This window comes from Anolis carolinensis, chromosome 5 (assembly GCF_035594765.1).
Source record: "Anolis carolinensis isolate JA03-04 chromosome 5, rAnoCar3.1.pri, whole genome shotgun sequence".
Taxonomy (NCBI): Eukaryota; Metazoa; Chordata; class Lepidosauria; order Squamata; family Dactyloidae; genus Anolis; species Anolis carolinensis.
In genome coordinates, this window is record NC_085845.1 from 202,640,042 (window position 1) to 202,665,995 (window position 25,954).

The window sequence follows — 25,954 nt, forward strand, 5'->3', positions numbered from 1 at the left end:
TTTTGCTTATCCAATGTTCTGCCGGCCCGTTTATCTTGGATAAGTGAGACTCAGGATTGTTATTGCGAGGGGTAATGTTCCCATTCCTTTCTGTCGGGAAGGTGGGCTGTTTCTGACTCACTTTCTGTGCCTCCTCCTTTTTTTTTGCTCTGGCAGTACGAACCAGACACATTCAGCTTGTCCCAGTCCAGCCACTACGGGTGGAGGACTAAGTCCAGAGATCTCACGGAAGGAGAGTTCTCAGGAAGAAAGGCCTCTGAGGTAGGAAGGAAGACCTTGTGATGAGGAAAATGTGGGCACAACTCAAGGGAGGAGTGAATGAGAGAGTATGAAGCCCAAGCCAAGCCAGAGGGAGAGATCCTTCTTGTTTCCTGGCCTCGGGGGCTTAGCATTGTAGAATTGGAGGAGACTCCAAGGACCATCTAGTCCAGCCCTCTATCGTCCTGACAAATGTCCCTCCAGCCTCTACGAGAAAACCTCCAGAGCAGGAGGAAACTCCACCAAACTCCAAAGAAGTTTATTCCACTGAACAGCTCTTACCATTGGGAAGTTCTTCCTAATGTTTTGGTGGAATCTCTTTTCCTTGAGTTTGAATCCATGGCTCCGTTGTGTCTTGGTCTCTAGAGCAGAAGAAAACAAGCTTGCCCTCTTCTCCTCAATGGGAACTCCTTTCACATATTTAAACATGGTTTTCATGTTCCCTTCAACCTTCTCATCCTACGCCATAATAATAATAATAATAATAATTTTATTTTTGTACCCCGCCACCATCTCCCCAGAGGGACTCAGGGCGGCTTACAGATATAAAACCAGCATACAGTAATATCAAATACAAAAACACACAAATTTAAAAGGCATTAAAAAATCACAATCATTATAAAACACATGAAAAACACAGCAATAAAAACATAAAATGAGCTGGGCAAAGTGCACTGAGTGGAACTTGTAAACAAGAAGGAAGTTAAGGTGCTACATTCCTGATAGCGCTTGGCTTCTAGATGTTTTCCAGTTTTAGCTGCCCTTCTCTGGACACCTTCCATCTTGTCCATCTCCTTCCTGAATTACTTTGCCCAGAACTGGACACAAGGCTATTATTCTGGATGAGTTCTGAGAAAAGTAGAATGGAGTGGGACTGTGACTTCCCTCGATCCAGACATTAGACTCCTTTTGATGCAGCTTAGAATCGTATTGTCATTTTTAGCTGCCACTTCACATTGTTGACTCATGTCCAGCTTGTGGTCCACTAAGATCCCTTTTATATGGAGCCAGGTGTCACTCATCCTTTAGCTGTGGATTTAATTGATTTGAAGATTATGGAAGAAATGTCTGCAGAATCCTTCATGACCAAGGTGTCTTCACACGGCCCAATTGTGGTGATTTGGCCCCATTTTAACTGCCGAGACACCATGCAATGGCATCTTGGGAAAGTGGAGACCTGGATTTCTGTATGCCATTCTCCCAAACAATAGCACTACAGGTCTCTGGCAAACTAACAATCCATGGATGTCATAAGGTGGAGCTATGGCAGCTAAAGTGGTATCAAGCTTGGTTGATTGATTGATGTTTAATTCCATTTTAATGTTTGTATATTTTTTGACTTTAAATTGTATCAAAATGCTGCTTTGAATCTCCTATGTGGAGAGAAAAAGCAAGTTATAAAAAAACCCTAAACATCATAATCATCATCATCAACAATAACAACAACAATAATAAAATCCAGATTATCTGTTTTGAACTGGAATATATGGTGGTGTAGACTCATATAGGAGCCCCAATGGCAAAGTGTGTTAAAGCACTGAGCTGCTGAACTAATAATAATAATAATAATAATAATAATAATAATAATAATTTTATTTTTATACCCCGCCCCATCTCCCCGAAGGGACTCGGGGCGGCTTACATGGGGCCTAGCCCGATAAAATAATCAAATATCAATGATACAACAATAAAACAATTATACCAATAAAACATCAATTATCAATAAAACAATTGATAAAATCAACATAAAAACATACAATATTGAAAGGTCACAGGTTCAAATCCCGGGAGTGGAGTGAGCGCCCGCTGTTAGCTCCAGCTTCTGCCAACGTAGCAGTTTGAAAACATGCCAATGTGAGTAGATCAATAGGTACCGCTCCGGCAAGAAGGTAACAGCGCTCTATGCAATCATGCCGGCCACATGACCTTGGAGTTGTCTCCGGACAACGCCGGCTCTTCGGCTTAGAAATGGAGATGAGCACCAACCCCCAGAGTCCCCATGACTGGACTTAACGTCAGGGGAAAACCTTTACCTTTTAGACTCATATAATCCAGTTCAAAACAGATCATTTAGATTTCATATGTCAGTATAGATGGGGCCTGAGTGAGATGAACAGGCAGAAATGACATCAGGTAGATTAGGAGGGGAAAAAGTGTTTCATTCTTTACAGTGTTAGATACTTAAGGGATGGAGAGAAAATTCAATTAGTAGACAGGATTGGTATTGCAAGGGGTAATGCTCCCATTCCTTTCTGTCGGGAAGGTGGGCTGTTTCTGACTCACTTTCTGTGCCCCCTCCTCCTTTTTTTTGCTCTGGCAGTACGAACCAGACACATTCAGCTTGTCCCGGTCCAGCTACCGCGGGTGGAGGACTAAGTCCAGAGATCTCACGGAAGGAGAGTTCTCAGGAAGAAAGGCCTCTGAGGTAGGGAAGGAAGACCTCGCAACGAGGAAAATGTGGAAGAGGGAGTGAGAGAGTATGAAGCCCAACCCAAGCCAGAGGGAGATCCTTCTCCTTTTTTCCTGGCCTCGGAGGCTTAGCATTGTAGAATTGGAGGAGACCCCAAGGACCATCTAGTCCAGCCCTCTATCGTCCTGACAAATGTCCCTCCAGCCTCTACGAGAAAACCTCCAGACTCCACCAAACTCCAAGGAAGTTTATTCCACTGAACAGCTCTTACCGCTGGGAAGTTCTTCCTAATGTTTTGGTGGGATCTCTTTTTGAATCCATGGCCCATTGATTTGAAGATTATGGAAGAAATGTCTTCAAAATCCTTAATGGCCAAGGTCTGGTCACACTGCCCAATTATAGTGGTTTGGCCCCATTTTAACTGCCACAGCACCTTGGGATTTTTCTTTTGGAAAGTGGAGATTTGGATTTCTGTTTTCCATTCTCCCAAACAATAGCACTGCAGGTCTCTGGCAAACTAACAATCCATGGATGTCATAAGGCGGAGCTATGGCAGCTAAAGTGATATCAAGCTTGGTTGATCATAGAATCATAGAATTATAGGATTGTAGAGTTGGAAGAGACCTCATGGGCAATCCAGTCCAACCCCATTCTGCCAAGAAGCAGGAAAATCTCATTCAAAGCACCCCCGACAGATGGCCATCCAGCCTCTGCTTAAAAGCCTCCAAAGATGGAGCCTCCATTGATGTTTAATTCTATTTTAATGTTTGTATATTTTTGGACTTTAAATTGTATCGAAATGCCTTTAACGTAAGCCGCTTTGAATCTCCTATGTCAGTGATGGGCAACCTTTTGAGCTTGGTGTGTCAAAATTCGCCAAAAAACCAAGCCTAACTCAGGTGGTGTGTCACTTCGAGAAAAAAAAATCACGATATTTATAGTTTAAATAACAAAAATGTATAATTGTAATATATAAGCAAAAACCAATTATTTAACTTACCTGCTTAGTGATTTCTTTGACCCCTGGCACAGAGTGTCTACACTAGACTACAGCAAATGTTTCATCCTCGGCTTCTGCAGGAGCCGAGGATGAAACATCCTTCTCGGCATGCGGTCCCATACTTCTCTATATGTGGCCACCTCAGTGCTGACACGCGTGTCATAGCTTCGCCATCTCTGTCCTATGTGGAGAGAAAAACCAAGTTATAATAAAAACCTAAACATCATCATCATCATCATCAACAACAACAATAATAAAATCCAGATTATCTGTTTTGAACTGGAATATATGGCGATGTAGATTCATATAATCCAGTTCAAAATAGATAATTTAGAGGGTTGTTGTATGTTTTCCGGGCTGTATGACCATGTTCCGGAAGCATTCTCTCCTGATGTTTCGCCCACATCTATGGCAGGCATCCTCAGAGGTTGTGAGGTATATGGAGAAACTAAGCAAGGAAGGTTTATATAATCTGTGGAAGGTCCAGGGTGAGAGAAGAACTCTTTGTCAGTTGGAGGCCAGTGTGAATGTTGTAATTAATCACCTTAATTAGCATTGAATAGCTTCATCTCCTGGCTTCCTCCTGCCTGGGGGCATCCTTTGTTCAGAGTCGTTAGCTGCCCCTGGTTCCCATGTTTGGAACTCCTCTGTTTTCAGAGGATCATTTGGATTTCATATGGCAGTATAGATGGGGCCTGAGTGAGATGAACAGGCAGAAATGACATCAGGATGAGGAGGAGGGGAAAAAGTGCTTCACTCTGTACAGTGCTAGATACTTAAGGGATGGAAAGAAAATTCAATTAGTAGACAGGTTGTTATTGCGAGGGGTAGTGCTCCCATTCCTTTCTGTCGGGAAGGTGGGTTGTTTCTGATTCACTTTCTGTGCCTCCTCCTTCTTTTTTTTTGCTCTGGTAGTACGGACCAGACTCATTCAGCTTGTCCTCGTCCATCCACCGCGGGTGGAGGGCTAAGTCCAGAGATCTCACGGAAGGAGAGCTCGCAGGAAGGAAGGCCTCTGAGGTAGGGAAGGAAGACCTCGCAACGGGGAAAATGTGGAGGAGTGAGTGAGAGAGTATGAAGCCCAACCCACTGAACAGCCCTTACCATTGGGAAGTTCTTCCTAAAGTTTTGGTGGAATCTCTTTTCCTTGAGTTTGAATCCATGGCTCCGTTGTGTCTTGATCTCTAGAGCAGAAGAAAACATGCTTGCCCCCTTCTCCTCAATGGGAACTCCTTTCACATATTTAAACATGGTTTTCACGTTCCCTTCAACCTTCTCATCCTGCGCCATTCCTAAACTAATCCTGATAGCACTTGGCTTCTAGATCTTTGACCATGTTTGTGGCCCTTCTCGGAACCCCTTCTGTTGTGTCCATCTCCTTCTTATTTATTTACAGCATTTATATTCCGCCCTTCTCACCCCGAAGGGGACTCAGGGCGGATCACATTACACTTATAGGCAAACATTCAATGCCTTTTAACATAGAACAAAGACAAGACAAACATAGGCTCCGAGCGGGCCTCGAACTCATGACCTCCTGGTCAGAGTGATTCATTGCAGTGATTCATTGCAGCTGCTCTCCAGCCTGCGCCACAGCCCGAGCCCTTGAATTCTTGAATTGCTTTGGTCAGAACTGGACACAGCATTGTCATTTCAGGTGAAGTCTGGCCAAAGCAGAATGGAGTGGGACTATGACTTCCCTTGATTCGGACATTAGACGCCTTTTGATGCAGCCTAGAATCGTATTGGTTTTTTTAGCTGCCACTTCACACTGTTGACTCATGTCCAGCTTGTGGTCCACTAAGATCCCTTTCATATGGACTCCTTTTAAGCCAGGTGTCACTCATCCTTTATCTGTGGATTTAATTTTTTTTTTCTGCCTAAGTATTCCTCTTGAGTGAGGGCCCATTGATTTGAAGATTATGGAAGGGCTGGAACGAATTACTGGCATTTCAGAAGAAAGAATTACAGTGAAACCTTGACTTACAAGTGAACCAACATATGAGTTTTTTGAGATACGAGCCATCACTCGGTCAGGTTTCTTGCTTTGACATGCGAGCCACGATTTGAGTTACATTTCAATGGGGAAATCTGATTTGACATAAGAACAATTTGACTTAACAGCTCATCACTCGGTCAGTTTTTTTGCTTTGACATGCGAGCCACGATTTGAGTTACATTTCAACGGTGAAATCTGATTTGACATAAGAACAATTTGACTTAAGAGCTCATCACTCGGTCAGGTTTTTGCTTTGACATGAGAGCCATGATTTGAGTTACATTTCAACGGTGAAATCTGATTTGACATAAGAACAATTTGACTTAAGAGCTCATCACTCGGTCAGTTTTTTGCTTTGACATGCGAGCCATGATTTGAGTTACATTTCAACGGTGAAATCTGATTTGACATAAGAACAATTTGACTTAAGAGCTCATCACTCGGTCAGTTTTTTTGCTTTGACATGCGAGCCACGATTTGAGTTACATTTCGATGGGGAAATTTGATTTGACATAAGAACCATTTGACTTAAGAGCGCAGTCAGCGGAACGAATTAAACTCGCAAGTCAAGGTATTACTGTAACTTGGTCTCGATAGTAGAGTCCCTTAGGCTGACTCTCATGCCTGTGTGATAGGAATCTTGAGGCAGAGAGAAGCCTCATGATACTTGCTCCCTTTTCAAACAAAGCCTCCAAAAACATTAAAAACTTTTGGTAAGAAGGGAAAAGTCACCAATTTAGTTTTGCTGTCCAGTGATGTTGAAGGTAGGAGTCCCAAGAACCTGTGGAAGGAAGGTCCTGGGTTTGGGACATCCAGCTGAGGTCTGGAGTATTTCTTGATGCGTCTCTTCTTGATGTGCCTCCTCCTCCACCTCCTTCTTACATCAGCAGCCTGACGAACCCGTATCGATTCTGTGCAATAAGGAGAGCCAGCGCAGCCACACCGACAGGAAGACTAGGGTCAAAGACCTAAAGGAAGGAGAGACCATAGACCTAAGGAAAGGAATGGAGAGAGGCCCAAGCAAGGTAGGAACGAATGGGAGGCACTTTCGTTGGTAAGAAAACCTGGCCAACGCTCTAGGGCAGGCATGGGCAAACTTGGGCCCTCCAGGTGTTTTGGACTCCAACTCCCACCATTCCTAACAGCCGGTAGGCTGTTAGGAATGGTGGGAGTTGGAGTCCAAAACACCTGGAGGGCCCAAGTTTGCCCATGCCTGCTCCAGGGAGACAGAGAAGTGAGAAAGTGAGTTAGTGGCTCCGGGTTATTATTATTCTCCTCAAGGAGTAATTTTTTTTTTGCAATTTTCTTCATACTATGAAAAGGCCTTTGCAAATCATGCCGCTTTCAAAGCCTATTTGCAATTCGGAAAAAGTGCAGAATGATTATCTCTGCACGGAATATATTTATTTTGCACCTGAAATGTCTTATTTATTTATTCATTCATTTATTTGTTTGCAGTATTTATATTCCGCCCTTCTCACCCCGAAGGGGACTCAGGGCGGATCACATTATATACATATAGGGCAATGTTCATTATATACATATAGGGCAATTATATACATATAGGGCAAATATTCAATGCCCATATACACATAGAACTGAGGTAGAGACAGACAGACGCAGAGGCAATTTAACCTTCTCCTGAGGGGATGTTCGATTCTTTGTGTGAATTTCTGCACAGAAAAAAATAATCCTATTTTCTGCGCAAAATAACCTGCTGAAAGAAAACAGGCCAAAACAGGAACACAGGCCATTTTCCTTTTATTTGATATTTGATAATTATAACAGTGTTTTTTTTCCGCAGAATAATATCTCTGCACAAAATGTGTATTTATTTCGCACCCAAAATTGTGTGTGTATTTCTGCACAGAAACAAAAATCCTATTTTCTACACAAAATAACAACCTGTAGGAAGAAAACAGGCAAAAAGGAACACAGGCCATTTTCCTTTTATTTGATATTTGATAATAATAACAGTGTTTTCTTTCCGTAGAATAATATCTCTGCACAAAATGTGTATTTATTTCACAATCAAAATTGTTTGTGCTTCTGCACAGAAACAAAAATCCTATTTTCTGCGCAAAATAACATTTTATATTATTACATTTATTATTTTACTGCATTTATTATTATTACATTTATTATTTCACTCTATTATTATTAAAATGATACATAAGCACATTTACATTGAAAAAGATGAAAATAATGATTTAATCAGAGTTGAACAGTCATATCTTAAATTACAGTTTGATGTAAAGATTCAAAAGCATTTAAACAACTGATGCCTCAATTAATGTAATTTTATTGGTATCTCGGCTTATACTGGAGTCAATGTTTTTCCAGTTTTTTTTGTAATAAAATTAGGTGCCTCGGCTTATATTCGGGTCGGCTTATACTCAAGTATATACGGTAAGCCCAAATCCAAACCTGTCCTTGTGGGTTGCTGAGATACTGACACACCTTTGCTTTATGAAGGTTTGTTGTTCACATACTTGATTATTATTTATTTACAGTATTTATATTTATTTGCAGTATTTATATTCCGCCCTTCTCACCCCGCATTGTGGATAAAATGTACCTTCAGGCTATGTGCAAAAAGTGTATGTGAAACATCACCACATTTTGAGCTTAGACCTTAGATCCTTAGATCCCATTGAAGTGTAAAGTTGGAAGAGACCACATTGGCTATCTAGTCCAACCGCCTGGCATGCAAGAAAAGCACAGTCAAAGCCCTCCTGATAGATGGCCATCCAGCCTCTGTTTCAAAGCCTCCAAAGAAGGAGCCGCCACCAAACTCCGAGGCAGTGTTGAATTGCTCTTATGGTCAGGAAGTTCTTCCTAAGGTTCAGGTGGAATCTCCTTTCCTGTAAATTGAACCCATTGCTCCGAATCCTAGTTTCCAGGGCAGCAGAAAACAAGCCTGCTCCCTCTTCCATATTTATACATTCCAATCATGTGTCCTCTCAATCTTCTCTTCTGCAGGCTAAACATCCCCAGCTTCCTGATAGGGATTATTCATGGTCTTCAGACCTTTCCCATGGACCTTTTCCCAGTGTCACTCATCCCATATCAGCGCATTCCATCACATTTCTCCCTACCTTCCAGTATCTTACATTTCTCTCACTTTGCAAGTGTTCCTCTCTCCCTTGCAGTGCAACCAGGCTCGGAACAGTCTCCGCGAAATGGAGTCCAAGTGCCGGCTCAGCCAGAGCGAGTGGGAGCAGTTGCACGAGGAGCTGCGGCTGTGCAAAGAAGAGATCGAGCGGCTCAACGGCACCATCCCCATTGGCGGACGGGTAATCCAGACCGGGCAGTGAGGGGAAGGGGCACCCGGGGCCATACCTATGGGGTGGCAGGGGGTGGAAACAAGGCATCCTCTTCTAAGTTGGGAATGTTGTTTGGCACTACGGCAGGCGTGGGCCAACTTCGGCCCTCCTCCGGGTGTTTTGGACTTCAACTCCCGCAATTCCTAACAGCCAGTAGTGTAATAAGTACTTTTTAAACTTTAAAAATATTATTTTATTCCGCTTTCAGTGAGACAGGTTTCATTAGGCCCTTTCAGAGAAAGAATTAGACACAGACTCCAGTACTGGGTTTTATAATAACTACAGTATATTGGTTACACAGACAAAGGGGATACAGTAGAGTCTCACTTATCATGATATTTTGGTGCTAAATTCATAAATAAAGTAATTACTACATAGCATTACTGCGTATTGAACTACTTTTTCTGTCAAATTTGTTGTATCACATGATGTTTTGGTGCTTAATTTGTAAAATCATAACCTAATTTGATGTTTAATAGGCTTTTCCTTAATCTCTCCTTATTATCCAACATATTCACTTATCCAACGTTCTGCTGGCCCGTTTATGTTGGATAAGTGAGACTCTACTGTATTTACATTTTACTCAGCATTCATACACTTATAAATATTCACTCATCAGTCATTCGTTCATCAAGCATTCTTACCATCCTTCTTGGTTAAGTTGATCAGCTTCTTGAATGGAGGCAGCTATTCATAATGGTGTTCAGAAATGGTGTCCTGCTGGTCTGACACATTTTTCTGAGAAAAAAGGGTCTCTTTTATGTAGCATTTTCTGTTGATGTGGTTCTGAAAGTTTTAAATGAATGGCAGGTTGTTTGGCCAGCTAAAACATGGTTCCCGTCCCCTTGATCTGGTCATGTAAGTGTTATTTATTGTTATAATTGTATTATTTTACTTTGTTTAATAATGTGTTATTATGTTGTTATGTAATGTTTGTGTTGTTTTTATGATTGTAAACCGCCCTGAGTCCCATCTGGGAGATAGGGCGGTATATAAATAAAGTATTATTATTATTATTATTATTATTATTAAACATGCTGGCTCTTGTCAGTTCCCTACAGGTGTTGGCTTTACTTCCTTAAGCGATAATTGGTTTTCCTTCTTAAGGAGCCTTGTTTGACTTTAAGTGATGTTGGTTTTTATTCTTAAATGTAAGGAGCCATTGTGTTGACTTCCTTATTTACAAGAGCCATTGTCTTTGGTAATGTAAACATGTTGTTTTCGACCACATAGTTAATCATTTGTCTCTGGTCATCAGTTGTGGACTACTCTTCTGCTTCGGAGGAGGAGGTAGAATGGGAGGCACTTGGTAGCACTTGGGGATTTGGGATCAAGTGTTGAGGAGGAAGGAAAAGACAAGGAAGACATACTACAAGTCCCTACGTTTTTTGAATGGCAAAAGGCAAAAGAAGAAAGGAGAAGGTCAGCTAGAACCACAGCAAAAATGCTGAGCAATCAGACCTCACCCTAGGACAGTGATGGTCAACCTATGACACGCGTGTCAGCACTGACACGCCTAGCCATTTTTGCCGACACGCTGCCGCATGCAGATTGATTGGATGACTATGTCTTTTGTGGCCAAATTTGGTGTGATTTGGTCCAGTGCTTTTGTTGTTTACTCCATGGGAATTATGCACATTACATTTATATATATATTATATCATTCTATTATTATTCTATTATTATTATTGTAGTGTATTATCATATTATTACCATTATATTATTATTATATTATTCATTATTCATGACTACATTGAAACTAGAATAGAGAGAAATCAGCGTGGAAACTGCAAAAGGTACCATAGATTGTTGTACATGGAAATAATGGTAGTAAATAGTTTTTGATTTATTAAATACAATTATATATTGCAATTATACATTTTTTTAAATTTAAACTATACATATTGCGAAATTATGGTTTTTTTTCTCAAAGTGACACACCACCCAAGTCATGCTAGGTTTTTTGGTGAATTTTGACACACCAAGTTTATTTATTATTTATTTATTTACATCATTTATATTCCGCCCTTCTCACCCCGAAGGGGACTCGGGGCGGATCACATTACACATATAGGCAAACATTCAATGCCTTTTTAACACAGGACAAAGACAAACAAACATAGCTCCGAGTGGGCCTCGAACTTATGACCTCCTGGTCAGTGACTCATTGCTCTCCCGTCTGCGTATGCTGGGAGCTCAAGGCTATAAATTAGCAGCAAAGCCAGTAGTCAGTACTGGCAGCAACTGACCTTCCTGGTGTGTTTGTGTTTTGTTCTCCGTGCCACAGCTTTAGTGTTGGCATTGCAAAAGACTTCTGCTAAAGACTCTTCTTGTATACTGTAAGCCTTTTTCCCAAATAATCTTGCTCTTGTCATGTGAAGACTTGTTGCCAAAGACACTTGTTTGATGTCTGCTGTAAGACTTTGCATTGCTTTGGAACTTTACCTTCTGTTTCCTTTTTACTGCTGTTTGCATTATTATTTTGCGGAAGTAAAGCTTTCTTAGTTGCTTTTCTTACTCGTATTATAAGGCTGTTTCTGGAGCAAAACAGGACATCATCAATGTCAGCAATTCTCATCAGCAATTTTTAATTACAGTCCATGTATTCTTCACCTCCTTCTTGTAGTTTTCCAGGCTTCAATCATAGGCTGGCATCTCTAGACTATATAGATCCCAACCATACAACAACAACAAAAACAACAACTTTATTTTTATATCCCACCTCCATCTCCCTGAGGGGACTCGGGGCAGCTTACATGGGGCCAAGCCCAAGTGGTTACAGAGATAGTAATGAAAACATATCAATATAAAAACAGATCAATAAACATAATACAGTAGAGTCTCAGTTATCCAACATAAATGGGCCGGCAGAATGTTGGATAAGCGAATATGTTGGATAATAAGGAGGGAGTAAGGAAAAGCCTATTAAACATCAAATTAGGTTATGATTTTACAAATTAAGCACCAAAACATCATGTTATACAAGAAATTTGACAGAAAAAGTAGTTCAATACACAGTAATGCTATGTAGTAATTACTGTATTTACGAATTTAGCACCAGAATATCATGATGTATTGAAAACATTGACTACAAAAATGCATTGGATAATCCAGAACGTTGAATAAGTGAGTGTTGGATAAGTGAGACTTTACTGTAAAATAAAACCTGGTTTGATAAAAAACCTGAGGAAGTTCATAAAAAAATGAACTGGGCCGGAGAAAGTGCATACAGTGAGGAATGTAAACTAGAGAAAGAAGTAAGCAATCCAGGACTATGTGTTGTCGAAGGCTTTCATGGCCAGGATCACAGGGTTGTTGTGTGTCTTTCGGGCTGTGTGGCCATGTTCCAGAAGCATTCTCTCCTGACGTTTTGCCCACATCTATGGCAGGCATCCTCAGAGGTTGTGAGGTATGGAGAAAACTAAGCAAAGAGGTAAATATATATCTGTGGAAAGTCTAGGGTGAGAGAGGTCAGTGTGAATGTGTGTAGTTAATCACTTTAATTAGCATTGAAAAGCTTATCTGCTGTCTTCTTCCTGCCTCTGGGGCATCCTTTGTTTAGAGTCGTTAACTGCCCTAGGTTGATTCATGTCTGGAAATCCTCTGTTTTCAGAGTATTGCTTTTTATTTACTGTTCTGATTCTTGAGTTTTTTAATACTGGTAGCCAGATTTTGTTCATTTTCATGGTTTCTTCCTTTCTGTTGAAGTTGTCCACATGCTTGTGGATTTCAATGGCTTCTCTGTGTAGTCTGACATGATAGTTGTTAGAATGGTCCAGCATTTTTGTGTTCTCAAATAGTATTCTGTGTCCAGGCTGGTTCATCAAATGCTCTGCTATGGCTGATTTCTCTGGTTGAATTAGTCTGCAGTGCCTTTCATGTTCTTTGACTCTTGTTTGGGCGCTGCGTTTGGTGGTCCCTATGTAGACTTGTCCACAGCTGCATGGTATCCGGTAGACTCCTGCAGAAGAGAGAGGATCCCTCTTGTCCTTCGCTGACCGTAGCATTTGTTGGATTTTCTTCGTGGGTCTGTAGATAGTTTGTAGGTTGTGCTTCTTCATCAGCTTCCCTATGCGGTCAGTAGTTCCCTTGATGTATGGTAAGGACACCTTTCCTCTGGGTGGATCTTTGTCTTGACTCTCATGGCTTGTTCTTGGCCTTGCAGCTCTTCTGATGTCTGTGGTGGAGTCTCCATTGGCCTGTAGAGCCCAGTTTAGGTGGTTGAGTTCACCTTGGAGGAGGTGAGGTTCGCAGATTCTTTGTGCACGGTCTGTCAGGGCTTTGATTGTGCTCCTTTTTTGACTTGGGTGATGGTTGGAGTTTTTATGAAGGTATCTATCTGTGTGTGTAGGTTTTCTGTAAACTGTGTGGCCCAATTGTTGATTGGGTTTGCGGATGACCAGAACATCTAGAAATGGCAGTTTTCCTTCCTTTTCTTTTTCCATGGTGAATTGGATGTTTGGGTGGATGCTGTTAAGATGGTCCAGGAACTTGCTGAGTTCTTCCTCTCCATGGCTCCAAATTGTGAAGGTGTCATCTACGTATCTGAACCAAACAGTTGGCTTTTTTGGTGCTGTTTCTAGGGCCTGTTTTTCAAAGTATTCCATATAGAAATTTGCTACTACTGGGCTGAGAGGGCTCCCCATGGCCACTCCATCCTTCTGTTCATAGAATCCAGTGTCCCACTGAAAGTAGCTAGTGGTGAGGCAATGGTGAAACAGGGCTGTGATGTCTTCTGGGAAGTTTTGTTTGATTAGTGTGAGGGTGTCAGCTACTGGGACTTTGGTAAAAAGGGACACCACATCAAAGCTGATCAGGATGTCCTTGGTGCTTAGATTGAGGTTGCTGATCTTTTCTATAAAGTGTGTAGAGTCCTTGATATAATGTGTAGTGAGCCCAATGTGGGTTTGTAGCTGTGTAGCCAGAAATTTTGCCAGGTTGTAAGTCGGTAAGTTGGTAAGGGGCTTGGGATGAGGTGTTGTAGTTTTACAAGGTCTTTAGTCTTCTATCTCAAAGAATGCTGATGCCAAACTAGCTACAGCTCCCAGAATTCCATACTGTTGAGTCATGACAGTTAGAAAGGTTTCAAACTCCATTATTTCTGCAATGTAGATGAACCCTCAGACTCCACAGGCAGCAGTGATCGGAAGCTCTATGTTCTGTCTTTGCATTTATGGCACTCGTATTGTTTCCTATCAGCTTTAAGGACATCAGAATTGCCTTTCTGGCTCAGAGCAAGATAATTTCATCCAAACCATACATCTTATTTCATTACAGTAGTCTGTTAGGAATTGTGGGAGTCCAAAACACCTGGAGGAGGGCCACGGTTGGCCCATGCCTGCACAGCAGGGTCCCCTCTGTCTCTCAGTTGCTCTGTGTGTGTTGATGCTGCTTCACCTCCAGCCAGGACCCCCTTCCGTGGTCTAACAACCTCTCTCTTTTCTCTCCTCCCTCTCTCCCTCCTCCTGCCTCGGCTCATCTCTCCCCCTCCCCCCTTCCTCCGTGGTCTTCCCGTGGCCGTCACCTCCACCTCCACGCCATTCCACGCTCCCCCCCTTCCCCGCCCAGGCCCCCCGTGCGCCCGAGCCCCCCGTCATCTCACTCCCGTTCATAGGACTGGTTGTCATAGTGGCTCTGCTCTGGTGTTGGTGGGCCGAGACCTCATCCTAACCCCGATCAGGTACTGTTGGGATCCGCTTCGCTTTGCCTCACCTGCACGACCAGGCCGCGCTCCCCTCCCCGTCCCCATAGTCTCTTTTTCTTTCGTTTGTGGCTTTCTGTTTGTCCTCCCGACAACCACATCTGACCTGCCTTCCCTCTCCCTATCCTTTGCCTCTTCCAAACCATTGTAGATATGTAGGATTAAAGGCAGTTTGGTGTAGTTTGGTCTCTACAGCAGAGTAGAGTGCAAGGTAGCCAGTGCTAAATATGAGCTTATGGTAGGAAACAGGAGAGGAAATACGCAGGATGCTCCAGTACGGTTTTTATTTTTAGTGTTGGAGGTAATACATTTCAAATAGCAGAGACAAAATAAAATTATCTAACTTTAGTAGAAAAGATCCTAATGCTGGTTCTCATGTCTGTACGTAATAGTAACACTAATATAGAGTTCCTAATATTTAATAATAATAATAATAATAATAATAATAATAATAATAATAATAATAATGTAGGGTTCCTAATACTGGCTCTCATGTCTATATGCAATTCTAATAATAATAATAATTATTAATTTTTTATGACACAGCAAACAAGATAGATATGTTGGATTTCATATCACAAAATCACAAGTCGAACACTTCCCAAGTGTCTATTATTATTATTATTATTATTATTATTATTATTATTATTATTATTATTATTATTATTTGCCAACTGCAAAAGGCCACCCTACTGGGATCTGCACACATCAGCCGAAAATACATCACACAGTCCTAGACACTTGGGAAGTGTTCGACTTGTGATTTTGTGATACGAAATCCAGCATATCTATCTTGTTTGCTGTGTCATACAAAATAATAATAATAATAATAATAATAATAATAATAATAATAATAATAATAATAATAGAAGTTCCTAATGCTGGTTCTCAGGCCTGTACGTAATAGGAATAATAAACTGTATTATACTAATACAGAGTTCCTAATATTATATAATAATAATGATGATGATGTAGAGTTCCTAATACTGGCTCTCATGTCTATATGCAATAACAACAACAACAACAACAACAATAGAGTTCCTAATACTGGCTCTCATGTATAATCAATAACAACAACAATATAGCATTCCTAATACTGGCTCTTATGTCTATATGCAATAATATAGAGTTTCTTATTTACTGGCTCTCATGAGTAAGGGGTTATGTGACATTAAATTTTGCCATAGTTTATCCGCCCCTTGGGGTAAGAAAAGCAGGGTATAAATATAGTAAATAAAATAAAAATTCCTCATGCCTACATGTAATAATAATAATAATAATAATAATAATAATAATAATAATAATAATAATAATAATATCTGTCTCTCCTTGCAGCTCAAGGCGGAGTACAGCACAGATGTAAAGCACCTTGAATTAGAGAGAAGTTTCATGATGCTCCATTATTATTATTATTACTATTACTATTATTATCTGTATTTGTATCTGGTCTTTCTCCCCATAGGCTTCTAACAACCACATGACGTAATAAAAATTTAAAACAAATACTAAAATTAAAAAATAGTTCAATATTAGTGCATGGATATAAAATTAAAATACAATTAAATTAGCTTTCTTCCTTTTGAGCACTTTAGTGTGGTTTAGTTAGCTCTAATGCAGGCATGGGCCAACTTTGGCCCTCCCTCCAGGTGTTTTGGACTTCAACTCCCACAATTCCTAACAGCCTACCGGCTGTTAGGAATTGTGGGAGTTGAAGTCCAAAACACCTGGAGGGAGGGCCAAAGTTGGCCCATGCCTGCTGTAATGCATGGAAATAGGGTTGAGTCGGAGGATGAGGGTGAGTGTTGTGATGTGATGCTCCGTCCCGGGCCTCACTCTGTCTCCGTCTCCTTCGCCAGGTCCCAGCCGGAGGGATGAAGCCCTTGGCCGTCTTTGTCGCCTTGGCCGGGGCCTTGTTCCTGTATCCCAGCCTGAAGAGATGCAGCTCCAGTTGAATGGGGGGGAGGCCTCCGTGGCCGCCCGCCGTGGAGAGGACCGCACACACACACACCACGCCGCACCCCCCTTTCCCCACCCCCCTTTCCCTTCTCCCTCTTGACCTTCGGAGGGTGGGCTCCGCAATGGCCTAATGTAGCAAACTCCCTCTCTTTCCAGCATTTACGAATAAGGGGGGGACCAAATGGGGGGGAAGGATGGGGTGGCATTGGAGCTATAGAAACAGGCTCCTCACCCTTCTGCCCATAGGATACGGGGTACATCCCTTTGGGCTCCGTCCTCAAAGTTTTAGTGCTTCATGCCCAGACCAAGATGCACGAAGGAGGCCAGACCCCCTTTTCTAGGGATTCAGAAGCACAGGAAGTAGCAGAAAACCCCGGTCCACTGACCCGTGCCTCTTTTTTATCCTCATTTGGGCCCGAACCCCCTTTATAGGGATTGAAAATCTTAGGAAGGAGTTGAGATCCCCTCTTTTAACCTCAGATCTCCCTTGGTGACCATTCTATGACACCTTTTTGGGGAAGGGGCTTCTTAAGGCTTCTTAGGGCCACCCAGAGCAATACCTAATGCATTGTTCCAAACACAGCCACGGAGGTAAAACATTGGCAATAATTTTGGGGTTCGAACAGCACGCAAGGTGTTTGGGGTTGAGGGAAAATCTTTGGGGGTCTCCCCATATTTTTCTTTGGCAATACTTAAGGCCTGTCATAACACTGTGATGGGGACCCAATGGGGGGGGGGGGTGCCCCGAAGTGGCCAAAGGAGAGCTCTATGTGTCCCTCTGCTTTCTCCTTCCTTCCTTTGTCTCCTTTGAAAGTACTTCCAGATGCTTCTCCTGAGCCTTTGGGTCCATGCATTGTGTCTCTGGCCCTCCTGCCCCACATTTCCCCCTCCCCGGTTTGATCACAGCCTTGGGAAATGCTTGTCGGTCTGTGTCTCGGTGTGTGCAAACGCGGTCTTTGCAACTTCAAAGGTTTGGTGCTGCCGGATAGAAAGGATAGAAATGTCTTGGAGTCAGGGGAAAAACATGGGGGTCACTCAGCCTCCTTTCTAGCAATGGATCCCTCTCCGCTCCCCCCAAAACACAATAGGTAGGGATGTGGGGGGGCACAGTCCTTTGGATTGCCACAAGCCAGCCTCTCTGGACCCATTGGGCACGAAATCCTGGCCCTGCATGGTTTATTCTGTGTGCGTCTGTATGTGTCCAAGGGCATTCCTTCGCCCTGTCACCTCGCGGTCGGCTCTTACTGTTTTTGTCTTCCCTCCCTCGGCCTTTTGCCCCACCGCCTCCACCTGAGAAGGGGCAGGTCACTTTTAAGAAAAGAAGCTCAAAACACACACAAACACACAAACACAAAGCTACCGGAGACTCTTTGTGGATCTTTGTCTTTGTTCTATGTTGTAGCTCAGTAAAAGAACGAAAGATCTTTATAAATATGTCCCGTCTCCGGTCTGTTTCTTGGTCTGATCTCCTCTTTTCTGAATCATCAAGGAATGGTCAAAAACATGAGATTATTATTATTATTTTTATTATTATTGACACAAAGACATAGTATGACACAGCAAACGAGATCTACGTGCTGGATTTCGTATCACAAAATCACAAGTCGAACACTTCCCAAGCGTTTAGGACTGTGTGATGAATTGCCTTTGTTCTGATGGCTTGCTCCTGGGTTGCAAGGATCAGGCCTTCTGTCTCCTTCCTTCTTCAGGGTCCCATTCATGAGCCATAGCCAGATCTTCTCCTTATCAGCTTTTCCTTCAGTTTTGTCAAGGAACTTTCCATGCAATGCTTGGTTGTGCCAGCTGTCAGCTCTAGTTTGTAGTGCGGTTTTCTTGTACTGATTCTTTGTCTGCTGTTCTTTGAGGAGTTTCTGATTTTTGACTTGAATCAAAGCAGGTTCTTCACTTTTTTATTATTTCACATTGTTGTTGTTGTTGTTGTTGTTGTTGTTACAGTCAGCCTTTCACATTCACTGCGGTTAGAGGCAGAGGACCTGCCAGAATACCTTTCTAGGAATCCCTAGGTCCTCCTGTGAAAAATTGGAGCCAAAGGTATTAATGCGGAAGAAACTAGAAGAGGCCATCGTGATTTATTTTTGCCCGAACTGACTGGAAAGAATAAGATATCACTCACTAAACACAAAGCACCTTTTCACTTTGAAGTCAGTTTGCCGCAATGGAAGAAGTTCATGTAAGTTGTGCATACGTTGACCTTGCATGCTAAGAAAAAGATCTATGCTAGTTCAAACGCTAAGGTGAAAAAAGTACCCGAGAACTCAAGAACATCTGGTGGACAAGAAAGGCTCAAGAAATCCAACTCCTTGCTGATGTCCACAAAGGTCATCTATGGCCCAACAAATCATGGCATACACTTTGGAGCAAAAGTACCTCTTTTAGCTTCTCCTGGGACAGCCTAAGCCAGGCATGAGCCAACTTCGGCCCTCCCTCCAGGTGTTTTGGGCCTACGTGTCGCACCTCAGAATAGTTCACCTTGCTATAGACACTCAGTCAGACACAGAAGACAATCTTTTGAAGTTTTATTGAGCAAAAGCAAATATATAAATCAAAGCAGGTTGTTGAAAGGTTTTTCAAAGTTGCAGTAAAAGAGTCAATAGGAATCCAAATAGTTCATAAGTCATGAAAATCCATTAGTCCATAAACCATAGCAGTCAAATAATCCATAAGGCAAAGGCAGTAGTCAGTAGATCCCAAAAACAAGGCCCAAAGGTACAAAGATCCAAGAAGACTTTTCCTAAGCATGAAACCAGAACATCCACATAGATGAAGCGAAGATTTGCTTTGACAACAAGCTATCTGCAAACACAATTTTAAGAGCACCCGAGAAAGGCATTTCTTTTCCCAGAACTGGCCTCTTTCCCGCTAGCTTCTCACTCCTACGGACCTGAGAACCTCTCCATAACAGACGGTCCACCCTAGATAGATCAAGGTCTTTGTTATCTTGCACCAGAACTGGGACTTGAAAGCTCTCTTGCTCATTAATTCCCATGGGAATGTCATCCTGGCTGTTATCTATGGCTTCTGGGGTCAACAGTTTATTCTGTTCAATCTGCAATTCTCCAGCCTCTGATTCAGCCTGCATTCCCATGCCCTCATCTGCTGGCTCTTGCATCTGAAACCCAGAATCCCCTTCTTCATCCTGACTCTGGCTATACTGTAGCTGAGTCACAACACTATGGCTGTTACGAATTGTGGGAATTGAAGTCCAAAACACCTGGAGGGAAGGCCAAAACTGACCCATGCCTGGCCTAAGCTAAAGCCTTTTGCCATGACAAAGTAGTTGGACAGCAGGCAGGTCTGGGGTCCTCAGGCTGTAAAAGGCACCCACCCAACAGTCCTTTGATGGTGCTCCAGAGCGAGAAGGTTCTGGGAGGTTTCTATGAGTCACTTGGCTAAAATTGCTGCTAAGTCCCAGGTGGAGAGAGGGATGGGTTCATGCCAGGTCTGCCTCCCAGAGCAGCCAAAACACACACACACATATACACAGCCTTTACCTTCTCTTTCTTGAAGAAGGGAAGGGACTTGGGTCTGTTTTCGGGGTCTGGAGCACATGTCGTTCTCCTTTGGGGCGGCACATGCCGTGTTCCTTACGCAGCCTCCTCCTCCTCCAAGGCCAGGTGCTCCAGGGAGAGAAACTCATCATTGGCTATATCGAGTGCTGGGCATCCAAAACTCTTGGATCAGGGCCATTCCTCTTCCAGAGAGTAGAGTGTGCCTGTATTTTGGGACACGGAGGGGGGAGCAAAAAGGGACCAGCCCAAAGAGCAGAATGCTCCTATTTCGGGTTTGAAGGGGACACATTTTGCGGTCCTCACCTAAAAGAGTTTGCCTCCCCCAATTCTTCCAATATTTGACAGCTTTAGTATGCTCAGGAATTGAAGATGTGTCCCTTTGGAAGGAAGACTATACTTTTCCCCCCTTATTTCAATTTATGCCAGGGGTCCTCAAACCTTTTAAGCTGAAGGCTTATAGTTTGAAAACAACATGAATGGATTCCTATGCACACTGCACATGTTCTTGGTGGTCTGGGGAGACCAAGTCCCCTTGTCTGTCTCCTGAGAAATCTGTATAAAGACCAAGTAGCCACAGTCAGAACAGACCACGGAACAGGAGATGGGTTCAAGATTGGGAAAGGAGTGCGGCAGGGCTGTATACTATCGCCCTCCCTATTCAACTTGTATGCAGAAAACATGCGATGTGCGGTGCTTGATGAATCCAAAGCCAGAGTTAAAATTGCTGGAAGAAACATTAACAATCTCAGGTATGCAGATGATACCACTCTGATGAAAGCTGAAAGCGAGGAGGAGCTGAGGAGCCTTCTCACCAAGGGGAAAGAAAGAAGAAAGGGCAAAAGCCGGGCTGCAGTTAAACATCAAGAAAACCAAGATGATGGCAACCAGACTGATTGATAACTGGCAAAAAGAGGGAGAAAACGTGGAGGCAGTGACAGACTTTATATTTCCAGGCGCGAAGATGACTGCAGATGCAGACTGCAGCCAGGAAATCAGAAGACGTTTCCTTCTTGGGAAGAGAGCAATGGCCAACAAAAGAGTGAAGAGCAGAGACATCATACTGGCAATGAAGGTCCGCATAGTGAAAGCAATGGTCTTCCCCATAGTGACCTATGGATGCGAGAGATGCTTTTGAACTCTGGTGCTGGAGGGAAATCCTGAGAGTGCCTTGGACCTTGGCAAGAAGATCCACCCAGTCCATCCTCCAGGAAATAATGCCCAATGGCTGCTCACTGGAGGGAAGGATATCAGAGGCAAAGCTGAAGTGTTTTGGGCACATCATGAGAAGGCAGGAAAACTTGGAGAAGATCAAGATGCTGGGGAAAATGGAAGGAAAAAGGAAGAGAGGCCGACAAAGGACAAGGTGGGTGGGTGGTCTCCTTGAAGGGATGGACTTGACCTTGAAGGAGCTGGAGGTGGCCATGGCCGACAGGAAACTCTGGCATAGACTGGTCCATGAGGTCACAAAGAGTTGGAAGTGACGGAACGTATAAACAACAAAGACCCGAAAAAAAGTCTAAAACTCTTGTCTTGTGATGTAGAGTATGAAAACAGGCATTTTCTTCACTGTGTTTCTTCCTGAACATTAGGAAGAACTTCTTCACTGTGAAAGCTGTTCGACAGTGGAACTCTCTCCCCCGGGCCGTGGTGGAGGCTCCTTCTTTGGAGGCTTTCAAGCAGAGGCTGGATGGCCATCTGTCGGGGGTGCTTTGAATGAGATTTTCCTGCTTCTTGCAGGGGGTTGGACTGGATGGCCCATGAGGTCTCTTCCAACTCTACTATTCTATGATTCTATGAATTAGAGTATATCTTCATTTCTCTTACTTTTGAAAGGAATAAGGGTCATATTCCAATTGGTTAGTTCCAAACTGAAGAGTTCCAAATCACCAAACTACAAATCCTGCGGTTCAAGAGCAGTGAAAGTGATGTCAATGCTTTCGTTCTGTGGTGTAGATGCACTCCATAGTCATGGCAACCTCATCCCTTTCCAAGAATCATACCATCATAGAATTGGAAGGCGCACCAAAGGCCATCTACGAGGGCTATACAGAAAGTAGATTACGTTTTGGAATTAAAAATGAACAAAGTATAGGAGAAAACATTTACCATATGCAGTTGAAAGCCACACCCAAATACCACTTCTCAACATAGTCGCCATTCAAATCTAGGCACTTCTCATAGCGATGAATGAGCTTGGCAACTCCTTCCCCACTAAACTCTGCTGCTTGCGTCCTCAATGGGGAGGTGGCTGGCAATGCAGCATTTTGGCGACGATGCGCAGCTGCAGGAATGGATGACCGGCTGGATGAGGACGCAAGCGGTAGAGTTTTGTGGGGAAGGAGTTGCCAAGCTCATTCATCGCTATGATAAGTGCCTAGATTTGAATGGCGACTATGTTGAGAAGTGGTATTTGGATGTGGCTTTCAACTGCATATGGTAAATGTTTTCTCCTATACTTTGTTCATTTTTAATTCCAAAATGTAATCTACTTTCTGGATAACCCTCGTATCTTGACCCTTGGGATTGTCGTAAGTCAGAAATGGATAACATTTTGCTGCTGCAGTTGTACAAAACACTGGCTGACTCAGCTTTGGAGAGGATTTGAGACATCGGAGTAGGTCCACCCCACAGCAAAAAAGACTGTTGTGTGACAACGCCAATGAGATCACCATGTACGCAACTAAGTAAAAGTGACGGTGTGGGGTCATCCCGAGTAAATGCTTGAAGCATGAATGGGATTGAGATGCATGACAGAGCAACAATTTCTGGGTCTGGTTGTACTACAAGACTCGCCGGCTGGCCAGCTTGCGTTGTGTGAGCTGATGTACAGAAGGCTGCGTTTGGTGAGCTTTAGAGGTTTAGGACCCCTACAAAAGTGGGGGGGAAATACCCCCAAAATGCCAATTTCTTGCCTCTCTTGAGATTTCTATGTGCTTCAGAACATCTCAGAAACAGGTTAGAGATCTGTCCAAAACTGACAAAATGCATTTCAACAGGAAGGGATACCTTTGGGCATCTTTAGTTTGCTATCTATCTATCTATCTATCTATCTATCTATCTATCTATCTATCTATCTATCTATCTATCTATCTATTTATCATCTATCTATCTATCTATCTATCTATCTATCTATCTATCTACTTACGAGGGTTGAATGAAAAGTAATGCCTCCACCTTCGTAACTCCTCAACGGATGGCAGTCCTGGTCTGCGGCAGGTTCTGGCTTGTTCAGCAGACTCTCCTCTACAGTTCCATTTGGCAGGAAGCCTTTGCATTGAACAGTTGTGTTGTTAAAGTTCAAAGTATGGAACCCTGTGCAGACTGGAAGCTTTAGCATTGAACGGTTGTGTTGTTAAAGTGCAAAGTATGGAACCCTGTGGAGACGGTCGGTCAATGCGATTTAAGCAACGTGCAGTCACTGAATTCTTGAGAGCAGAAGGTGTCACCCCAAAGGAGATTCATCCGAGAATGCAAGCTGTTTATGGGGATTGTGTTGATGTGAGTCCTGTGCGTCGTTGGATGAGTAAGTTTAAAGATGTTGAGGTGGGAACATCTGACTTGCGTGACAAACAAAGAGTTGGACGTCCTGCGACAGCAACCACTGAGTTTCACAAGCAAAGGTTGACAGATTGATTCAGGATGATTGTCGTATCACTCAGAGAGAAATTTCAAGCATCATCGGCATGTCACAAGAACGTGTGGGTCACATTATTGCTTTGCTTGGCTATCAGAAGATCTGTGCACGATGGGTTCTGTGAGACACCGGTTGCGGAAACAGAGTGCTGACTTCTGTGACAGCTTCAGAAAACTTGTTTGGCAGAAATGTTCCAATTGCCTCGTGATTATGTGGGAAAGTGAATAGTGGTAGTTAAAGAGCTCTTTCTAAGGATTATTTTTGCCTTTGATTTATTAAAATATTCCCATCCAAACTGAAGTAACGAAGGTGGAGGCATTACTTTTCATTCAACCCTCGTTTCATCATCATCATCATCATCATCTTTTGGATCTTGTAAACAACATTTGGAGGATAACATTTGAAACCTTTAGAAATGTGTAACAGTATTGTGTGAAGTTCCCAGGCAATGCTCCATGGCTTGAAAATAGGAGTGTTATGTGCCCGTCTGGATTTGTATCTGCAAAAAGGCTGGACGGTATGTCCCACCGGTGCAGACTCGCGCTCCACTTGTGCCAAGGTGTTCTCCCTTGAACCCTTCCATCTTCAATGGCATGGAAAGAGAGCAGCCCTTTTGCACACACACTAAAGTCACAGCGTTTTCGTCTCCAAAATAAAGGCTTCTGGGTGAAACTTCTTCTCTATTCACTAGTTGTCAAAGAACGCAGCTACACTGTAGAATGAATGCAGTTTGGCACCACTTTACATGCCACGTGTCAATGCTGTGGAATTACAGGAGTTAAAGTTTGGTGAGGTACCAGTACTCTTGGGGAGAGAAGGCTCAAGGATATGTTTGTATGGATTTTAACTGATTTTTAAAAATACTGTTAATGTTTAAATCTGTTTTAATGTTTGCATATTTGTAGATTATATTGAAATGCTTTTCATGCAAGCTGCTTTGAGTCGCCTTGTGGAGAGAAAATGCAGGTTATAAATAAACATAATAAACATAATAATAATAATAATAATAATAATAATAATAATAATAACAAAATTCAGAAACTCCTCAAAGCACAGCAGACAAAGAATCAGTACAAGAAAACCGCACTACAAACTAGAGCTGACAGTTGGCACAACAAAACATTGCATGGAAAGTTCATTGACAAAATGGAAGGAAAAGCTGATAAGGAGAAGACCTGGCTCTGGCTCACGAATGGGACCCTGAAGAAGGAGACAGAAGGCCTGATCCTTGCAGCCCAGGAGCAAGCCATCAGAACAAAGGCCATTAATAATAATAATAATAATAATAATAATAATAATAATAATAATAATAATAATAATAGAAGACCTGGCTCTGGCTCACGAATGGGACCCTGAAGAAGGAGACAGAAGGCCTGATCCTTGCAGCCCAGGAGCAAGCCATCAGAACAAAGGCCATTAATAATAATAATAATAATAATAATAATAATAATAATAATAATAATAGAAGACCTGGCTCTGGCTCACGAATGGGACCCTGAAGAAGGAGACAGAAGGCCTGATCCTTGCAGCCCAGGAGCAAGCCATCAGAACAAAGGCCATTAATAATAATAATAATAATAATAATAATAATAATAATAATAATAATAGAAGACCTGGCTCTGGCTCACGAATGGGACCCTGAAGAAGGAGACAGAAGGCCTGATCCTTGCAGCCCAGGAGCAAGCCATCAGAACAAAGGCAATTCAGGCCAAGATCGAAAAATCAGCTAATGACCCAAAATGCAGACTGTGCAAGGAAACCGACGAAACCATGGATCATCTCCTCAGCTGCTGTAAGAAAATTGCACAGACAGACTACAAACAGAGGCACAACTATGTGGCCCAAATGATTCATTGGAACTTATGCCTCAAGTACCACCTCCCAGCAGCAAAGAACTGGTGGGATCACAAACCTGCAAAAGTCTTGGAAAATGAGCACGCAAAGATACTGTGGGACTTCCGAATCCAGACTGACAAAGTTCTGGAACACAACACACCAGACATCACAGTGATGGAAAAGAAAAAGGTTTGGATCATTGATGTCGCCATCCCAGGTCACAGTCGCATTGACGAAAAACAACAGGAAAAACTCAGCCACTATCAGGACCTCAAGATTGAACTTCAAAGACTCTGGCAGAAAC

General features: G+C 42.7%; 1 protein-coding gene across 9 annotated transcripts in view; it reads left to right on the top strand.

Annotated features, from left to right (window-relative positions):
• Window positions 1-18,084, top strand: part of ccdc136 (coiled-coil domain containing 136) — a 57,751-nt gene extending 39,667 nt beyond the window's left edge. For 3 of the 9 annotated variants that reach the window (XM_062983391.1, XM_062983387.1, XM_062983394.1), the window contains 7 exons: window positions 157-261; window positions 2,579-2,683; window positions 4,584-4,688; window positions 6,555-6,692; window positions 8,820-8,963; window positions 14,562-14,673; window positions 16,551-18,084. In XM_062983391.1, coding sequence (XP_062839461.1) covers window positions 157-261; window positions 2,579-2,683; window positions 4,584-4,688; window positions 6,555-6,692; window positions 8,820-8,963; window positions 14,562-14,663 — 699 coding nt within the window. In that variant the 3' untranslated portion in view covers window positions 14,664-14,673; window positions 16,551-18,084. The remainder of the gene's footprint in view (window positions 1-156; window positions 262-2,578; window positions 2,684-4,583; window positions 4,689-6,554; window positions 6,693-8,819; window positions 8,964-14,561; window positions 14,674-16,550) is intronic. The other 6 variants (XM_062983388.1, XM_062983389.1, XM_062983390.1 and 3 more) reach the window with 6 other exon arrangements.
• The last annotated feature ends 7,870 nt before the right edge of the window (window positions 18,085-25,954 follow it).